An 8,402-nucleotide genomic window follows, 5' to 3' on the forward strand; every position below is an offset into this window, starting at 1 on the left:
ATATACTACGTGTGCTTCTTATTTCAGTCAGAGCATGAAGACATCATAGATGTTTAAGTGTTTTAAGCTGCAGTTCAGAAAACCAATGTATGACATCACTTCTTGTATACTATGGCTTCACGCAGACTGCAGATTTTCTGGCATCAGTAACAAACATATTGTTATCCATGTTTAAACTTCTTCCGTCTTTGTAAATAGCAGCATGTGAAGCTTTTTGCTGTAGTTAGCCTGTCTTCAGAGGCAGATGTAGAGGAGGGCTTCCATCTGATTCTCTGGACTTACGAGTACAAGGGAAATCCAATATGGCCGCAGAGGGCCTCATGCTCCCCTCCTAGCTGGTGATCTTCTTGCGGGGCAGGTAGGCATTAGTGATCTGGTTCATCACTACTAGGGCAGGGAAGAGGGGCAGCAGTAAGAAGGACCACCAGGCTACGCCTCTCACTGTGGCCTGGAACCAGTCTGAGAACATGGCCGACACCACGGTCACAGTGGCCAGCAGGTAGACCACCAGGCCACAGGTGGCGTGGTACAGCTTCAGCCTCGGCACGGAGGAGGAGAGACGCAGCAGTTTAGGGAACTTCACACAGATACCGCAAGCAGCTTGCAGCACGGTGGCAGCCAGGGTGCTGACCCCTAGCAAACTGTGCCAGCTGACCAGGTGGGGGCGCTCCGACACGTTCTTGCTGGCCACCATGAAGCCCAGACCAGTGGCGGCCGCTATCAGGACCAGAGCCTGAAAGAACCAGTGGAGACGGACTTTATTCTTCCGAGATTTGAAACAGAAGGGGGATCCTTCAGCCGAGAAGAGGAGGATGCCTTCAGTCATACACAGGCAGTACTGCAGGAGGAGAGAGAAGACAGGAAGTATTTTAGCAGAGCAGGTACAGAAAGAGTGAAAGAAACACAAAACAACAACTAAGTCGTATTTCAGGACACATTCTGTATAGGGATGTCACAGTTTCAATTCTACATGGCTCCTGCAGACGATCTGTTCTGGATTAGCATAGTGGAGGAGGAACAGTGAGAGGAAACGTAACTAAAACAGTCATTACAGTCATTGAACTTTCAGTACCTGTGAACGTCTGCTTCAGACCAACACAAGAAGCTGTTCTGCTGTGGAATACACAGACAGGACCTTTGCTGGTTTTCTTCAGTAATTTAAGTGTGTGTTTTGGTTAGCGGAAGTAGCTATGGTGATTCCACCTGCCGATCTCTAATGCCAGCTCTGGCTCCAAATGACGTCACCAGCGCATGATGTCAGCGCCCGCCTTTGGAGTATTTTGGCTTCAATTCTGTACAATGAGAGTAGACGGAGATGTGTCGTCCACCTATATATATAGACCAAGTAATCTGATTGGACCTCATGCCTACAACCGAATCACAGCAACATCCCTCCCTCTCATGTGATGTTGCTTCAATCAGCTTTCAATTTCAATCAGCAAAATCAAAAACAGAATCCTCGAGTCTCTCAGTATTCTTTTCCTCCAACCCCGCCTTATTAGACACCTCCAACGTGAAAAAAAGCACACTTTCAGATAAACAACAGCAATAATAAACTCAACACAACTTTTGCCTTCCCTGTGAAACTCAATAGTCTAAAGCTAACATTATAATGATGCACAAAATATTCCGGTTTTGGCCCTTAGTCTAAAAAAAGACAAAATTCCAACCAAGCTTTTTATTCTACTAATATTTCAGCGCATGCAGCTGTACATACTCCTCTAACCTCAGCCCAGCAAACTGTTGGTTAGTTGATTTGTTTACAACTCACAGAGCTGACTGTAAATAGGCAAGAGGCCGTGTGTCGCAAGCTCCAGTAAAAACCCAACTAGGAAGGATATTCTGTTGTATACAGGTCCAAAGGACGCTCCTAAAACCTGAGGAGGAGCAGGATTTTAATGGAAAAATGCTTCATTTTATGAGGTCTAATTCTGGATATGTAACAGGCTCTGCTTTGTCTGTGTTGTGCAAAGTGTAGCTAACAAGCTACATGGTTATTGTTTTGTACTTGTTTACTGGCCGTACATCAGTCGTACCCTGTAAATGAGCCTTGGTGCTAAAGTTGGCATATTAACAGAATTTTAAATGTTCTCTCCCTAAGAAAAAAAATGTGCGTACATGTAAATGTTTTCACTGTCATAGCTGCTAGTGCTTAAAAAATGTTTTAAATCAGCTATTTAAACCGGAGTCAATTTCCGTGTATGTGTACATACCTGGCCAATAACGCTGATTCTGATTCTGATTAATGGTTTTGGAGAATCGTGACAACACATCTCTTTACTAGGGTTGGGGATGAATTCTTGAGTACTCGTTATTGAGGTCATTAATCAATTAACATTACACTACCCGCGCACCTACGCATGCGTTGTTTTTGGCTAAAGTAGTTTAACTCAGTTACATGCACCATGTCAGCCGTGGCCAGGGAAAATGATGTTTGTTTGTTTAAACTTGTAGATAATAGAAATGCTAGTTTACTAGTAGATGCTTCACCACATGCGTTTAAAGCACAAGGAGAAGCCAGATGAGACAGACGGTCAGACAGACAGACAGTCTTAGTCGTGGTGATACCAGAGCGGAGAAGATTAGCCTGCGAATAACGAACATGGTGACTGGAGATATGCTCCCAGTAAATGTTGTGGAAGGAGGAGAAGGCTTCTGTGAGCTGATGGCGTTTGTTGTGTCGGAGAACAAGCCACCATCACGCCGGACAACAGCTACAGAGTGGAAAACATGCGAGTTATGTGTGAAGCAACACAGAACAGAAGTCCATACAGTCCGCTACCGCTGTGACGTTTGACACTGAAATGTAACAACGTTAATTGAAGGGTCTTTTAAGGTTGTTCAGTGCTTTTGAAATTGCACTTGCTTTCTGTTGTTGGCTATTTACATTCATGTAAAAGTGTTAATGTTCTCTTACAGGCATACAGCCTACCATTTCTGGGCAGGGAGGTTCGTGTCCAACGTGTTTTTTAAAGGTAAAAAAATAATAATAATTTGCGAGTACTGGATTACTCGTTCATAAGGTAATTAGATTACTCGAATATCAAAATGACTGGAAATGCCCATCCCTAATCTTTACACAAACATAAAGTCTGTCTGTATGTTTTGTTCCAGTCTCATTTTTTGGTCTTCGGTCAACTGTCTCTGGATGTCAATCAAAAAACTCTTTGTTAAAACAAGAGCAGCTACAAATTGAAATTGTTTTGGAGCAAATGTTTAATAAAGGACCTATGTTTTGCGCGTGTGTTGGTCGTGTGTGGTTAACAAAGCAATGAGTCATAAACAGGCCTTCATTGTGCTCAGAAAATGGAGGCATCAATCAAAAAGTTTGAAGCTCAAAGGCAAGACAGGAAGAGGCGTGATGCATGGACAGTCCTTCAATCATGGCCGACAGACGACAGATGACTGATTGATCACGCCGTACCGCCATGACAGAGAAAAGCCCAACATGAAGCTGTGAGCTGCCTCAGTGCACAGAGCTGCTCTCACTGACTGGACAGGCTGTAACACAATAGCTGATGGTGAGTTAGCATTAGCACTCCCTCCTCCCAACCATTCCCATCTATTATTTACAGTGGAAAGAAGACAGACACACAAAGACTAGAGGGTCTGACGGTACATGGATGCTTACAGGAGTTAATATTCAGCAGGAGACAAATTAGTGAACAGTCTTCTTTTATGAGTTTACAGTTACGTATCCCAGCACACAGGCATCTTTATTGACCGACCCGTCTGAGGTACGAGGTTAATCATTAATGAAGTAACCACACCGAGCCATTATTCCCAATGATAATTCATCTACATCACTCGGGGAGATGAATACAATATGACCTAATGGGTCAAACAGAGGAGAAAGTTTACAAAGAGCAGAGTTATCTGAGGTCTCTTCCTCTACAAAACAAAAGAACGTTATTCAAACCTGTAACAACACTGAATAAAGCAGCTTTATGTTTTATAAGAAGGTCTCTCAGGTGCTATTCAGCGAGGACGTCAAGAGATGCTGTAAGCTGATCTGCCGGATGTTGTTTCTAGATGCTCCGCTTCTTTTAAGGTTAGAATACTTTCACTGTGTGACGCTCACAAGGCTTTACTGTCAGCCAAATTATCCTCCGAGGTCTCAACTCCAAAACTAACAACCCCCCCCAAAAGTCTGGCTGAAAAAACGTCTGAAAAACACTAAATAAGCAGATTAACCTTAATAAGGCAGTGTCTTTGAGGGGATTGAGGGGATGCGAGCTGAGCTGCCGCTAACTTAAACTGTAGCTAAAGTTTAGCAAAGATCCTTCCATCCATCCATCCATCCATTATCTTTAACGTGTATCCTTTTCAGGGTCGCGGTTGTCTTTGGGCGAGAGGCGGGAACACCCTGGACTGATCGCCAGCAAAGACAACCTTTCACACTCACACTTATACCCCTTTCCCACCGAAATTAGCACATTGACGCAGGTTTTTCAGACCCAGGAACAAATGATGATTGTCTCTTTTCCCATTGCCAGTAGAGTATACTGCTTTTGGTCTCTTTTCTGTGATGTCACAAGCGTGGCGGAAATAGGGTCAATAAACAGGGAAGATGTTACAGTGGTTAGGTCGTTATTGTACCTATTACTCATTCAGTCTGTGTATCAACTCAGCGGCGACAAATTTGGAACGATGTTCGAGCGCTGCTCGGACGGAGACTGAATTGAATTTGTAGCTAAGATGACAAGGAGTTGCAGAAGTTACCGACAGAGCATTGCATCGCGCCGGAGAGGGGGCGGAGATTAGAGTGTTGACATTGGTTTTGTGTTCCCATCAAAGCCGATCGGAGCCGAGGCCGAGTACCAGGAGGGAACATGCAGACAGCTGCTGAGCTGGGACTCGAACTAGGAACCTTCTAGCTGTGAGCCAACGGCACACACCACTGCACTTCCTTAACAACACTATCAGGATTAATCACAGTAAAGAATGAGAGCCGAATACATGCAGGCTCCGAAAAACTGACCTCAGATCAGATCTGATTACAGAGAGAGAAGAGGACCTGCAGCCTGTCGTAGCGGCTGTGTGTAGGATCATACTGAGACTTATTATAGAGGAAATTTTACTACGTTGTCATTTAAATATTACTTAAATAAAAGCAATCATTCTGCCACACAGCACCTTTTTTTTCATTACTTGTGTGACATTATGCAACACAGTAATTAAATAGCGACCTTAATTACTGTTCTGATATTGTGATATTAGTCTAGCTTACAATAATGTGCTATAATGCAAAGTTGATAATGCCAGCCAGAAAGCTAATGTGCACAGTAACCACTACAAAGGAATGTTGATTGGCCACTTGTCCTAGTTTTGACTTTAGGTCCAGACTTGTTTTTATGGTGATATCAATGTTTACAGCTGCTTAAATAACAATAACAATTTTACACCCCTACTTGCACGGAGCTGGTGCAACACAGTGCTTTCAGACCTTTCAGTGCGTGTGTGTGTGTGTGTGTGAGTATAAACTTACTGCGACAGACATGCACACTGGATGCCAGGAAAACAGACCTGGAACAAAAAGAAACACAAGTCAGCGTCATTGAAATCCTAAACTATTCAAAGACAATGATACGTTCATTCACAAAACAAAAGTTTCCATATTTGAGCAGGTCGTTTGGGCTTCATCTGGGCTCGCTCTAATCTCTGTCTCAGGCCAGTTTCATGTGTTCATGATTTCAGACAAACTGATGATCACAAAATCCAGTGTTTAGAATCTGATGACAGCTGAACAGGTTCCTACTGATCGCACACACCGCATTAGATTGTTTTTTGAGGTGGTATTATTGTTATGATTTTATTTAACGCACGTCCATCCATCCATCTACGATTAAACTGATAAGTAGTGTGAGAACAAGTCTACAGAGTAATCTTAAAGAAGAATCACTTATGTAACTAATATCCTGTCAAGCTGTAAATGACATACTTGAAATATGACATGGCCTGTCCGAGGAGATTTGACATGCAATTTGGCAATCAGTGCCCCATTTTAAATCATCCGGGAAGCAAAGTTGATGGTTTTAATAATAAAATCCAATGTTTTCATCTTTTCTCTATTCTGACTTTTTACTTATTTACTTTGGTCTGTTTTCTTTCTTTCTAGTATTCTTTTTACATCCATATTCTAAATGTCCCTGCAATAACTGCACTGCTGACACTTTCTTAGTTGTATCCATGTTGTCTATGGCTTTGCTGCCTCTTATGCACCTAAAACACAGTAACACACAGTAGTAACTTTGTTTTTAAAAACTGCAATATAAATAAATGTATTATTAATTATTTTAAGAGAAGTAGAACATATTCATATTGCATTGAGTTTATTAATAAAGCTGTTATATTCCAACTTATTCTAGAGTAAAAATACCATTTAAGTGCCTTCAACTTAAAAGCCTTTGTTTTACTCTTAAAAGGTACATGAGAAGAATAGTATGTAATATATTATATGTTGTACATTTAAATGGTGCATTCACATTTGGAATTAAATCAAACATAAACAGTTAAATAATTGACGTGAGCTATGCACTCACTGGTTCCGGGTCTGGACAGCAGGGAGATGATGAGGGTCAGTCCCAGGCCGGTGACATGAGCCGCTATCACCGCCGCCCTCCGCAGCCACACGTACAGCCAAAAGTCCCGCATCCCCAGCCCCTCTCCCACTGGGCTGTACTCCACATCGGACCGCATGCTGCTCAATGACCGCTACACCTGTCCGGCTACCTGCCGACTCCCCGCGCGGGGGTAAAAGGTGCGCTGGAACGAAGAAATGCGGCACGTGCGCTGCAGGAATATTGCACGAGCTCCATAGTCGTTTAGGAAGAAAGTGGGAACTGGCTAGAGAAGAACCGGACAGATACACACGGCTCGAGTCTAGTAACACACATCTTAATATATAACACTTCCGGTGTGCGGATTTTCAAAATATGTGTCCAGGAAAACCTGTAATTCTCGAATCGCAATTAAAAATAAGAACCGACTGAAATTAAGATGAAATCGGAGAGCTCATATTTAAACAACGGTTTATTTTCATCGCTTTTTATTTTTAACAGTTTATGTCATAAAGTCTTCCATTTTGCGATGCATTCAAGGGCTGTTTGTTTTGTTTGAAAAGGAGAAAAATCGATTAATTTCCGGTCATAGTAGTTTTCTTTTCAAAGACTTGACGACATAAATTAAGCGGGCGATGTAATCCCTCTACAGGCAAATCAAATCCGATGAGGATTAAAAACGAGGTTGTCCAATGTGTTGAATGTAGACACTTCACTGTAGGGTGGTCTCTCCAAGGATTTCTTTCACAAAATATCGCCGTAAGTTCTCCTCTAACAGGCAAATTGCTCGTTATGTGAAAACCAAGCACATTTTCTTGTCAAAGTGAAGACCCCAGATAGACAGCCAGTCTGTTCTGTAACTGGTACAAAATGATACAGACTGTAAATCTCTGACTTCTCTGATGGCTCGTGTTTTGATTTCACTTCCTGGTTTGACGTCAGGTGACAGAAGCGAGCTGCTTCACTTCCATTTCCTGTTTGTTTTTCAATTTAGTCCTCGCTTTGTGTGTGGGTAGATTTTTCAGTGGTCCCTTGTTTGATTTCAAACAGTATATGGTCTCTATGGTAACCGCATGTGGCACGCATTGGTTGCCATGTGTTTAGAAAAAAACTGTACGATGATGCTCATAATCCTGATGATTATAATTTTCATTTCATCGTCAAAGCAGCAGAGCATTGAGTCAGAAGACCATTAAAGGTAATACACCTGTTTAAGAATAAGAAAGTAATTCGGAAACATAGAGGAATAAGTTAATGGTAAATATGAAAAATAGAGGCCAGAAGAATAAATAAGTTAAATTTAAAATGTGGAAATACAAATATGAATAAATTAGAGTAATTTGTTTATGTAAAGACAATGTAAATTACTATTTCTCATTCTTTGCATAGGTTGTTCTACTTTGTGGCACTACTATGACTCCTGCAGAGATGTTTTCTAAGATAAAAGTTTTATTTTGAAATGTTTGACAAAAGTACTGTTGCATCTGTTGTTCACAGTCCCTACTGACAAAACAACCACATTCTAAATAAAATATCCAGGACTGTACAAATTTCAACGGAAAACATTAACTTTAAAACTGAAAGTGTCTGAACTATTTGTTAAAACAGAGTTAAACAATTTAAATGTATTAATAGATTGTATTTTACCAAAGTGAGATTGTAAAAATGTACACCAAATAATGATCCTAAACATGATTGCTGTAGAACAAAACGAGCCACTGTATCACTTTGGCTCTGCCTAAATTTAACACGTTATGGCCATTTATGGGTTATTCAAATACTTTTAAGACATGCTGGAAATATTCCTAGAGCCTTTTGATACAGTACTTACAGGTCAGTGTC

At 41.5% G+C, this 8,402-nt stretch overlaps 1 protein-coding gene across 1 annotated transcript; it reads right to left on the reverse strand.

Annotated features, from left to right (window-relative positions):
- cyb561d1 (cytochrome b561 family, member D1) lies at nucleotides 1-6,756 on the reverse strand. Its single transcript, XM_069678934.1, has 3 exons — nucleotides 6,543-6,756; nucleotides 5,489-5,526; nucleotides 1-838 (listed from the first exon to the last, which is right to left on the reverse strand). Exons 1-3 carry the CDS (start codon nucleotides 6,697-6,699, stop codon nucleotides 332-334), a joined length of 702 nt encoding a protein of 233 aa, XP_069535035.1. The 5' UTR covers nucleotides 6,700-6,756; the 3' UTR covers nucleotides 1-331.
- Nucleotides 6,757-8,402: the final 1,646 nt, after the last annotated feature.

Source organism: Semicossyphus pulcher, unplaced genomic scaffold (assembly GCF_022749685.1).
Source record: "Semicossyphus pulcher isolate SPU_LCO1_2020_fin unplaced genomic scaffold, fSemPul1.0.p SCAF_3, whole genome shotgun sequence".
In the NCBI taxonomy this organism is placed as follows: Eukaryota; Metazoa; Chordata; class Actinopteri; order Labriformes; family Labridae; genus Semicossyphus; species Semicossyphus pulcher.

Coding starts and splice junctions, on each gene's coding strand:
- cyb561d1 (XM_069678934.1), bottom strand. CDS start 6,699: ATGCGGTCCGATGTGGAGTACAGCCCAGTGGGAGAGGGGCTGGGGATG. Junction 5,527..6,542: donor GCTGTCCAGACCCGGAACCA/GTGAGTGCATAG, acceptor TTTTTGTTCCAG/GTCTGTTTTCCTGGCATCCA. Junction 839..5,488: donor CAGTGTGCATGTCTGTCGCA/GTAAGTTTATAC, acceptor CTCCTCCTGCAG/TACTGCCTGTGTATGACTGA.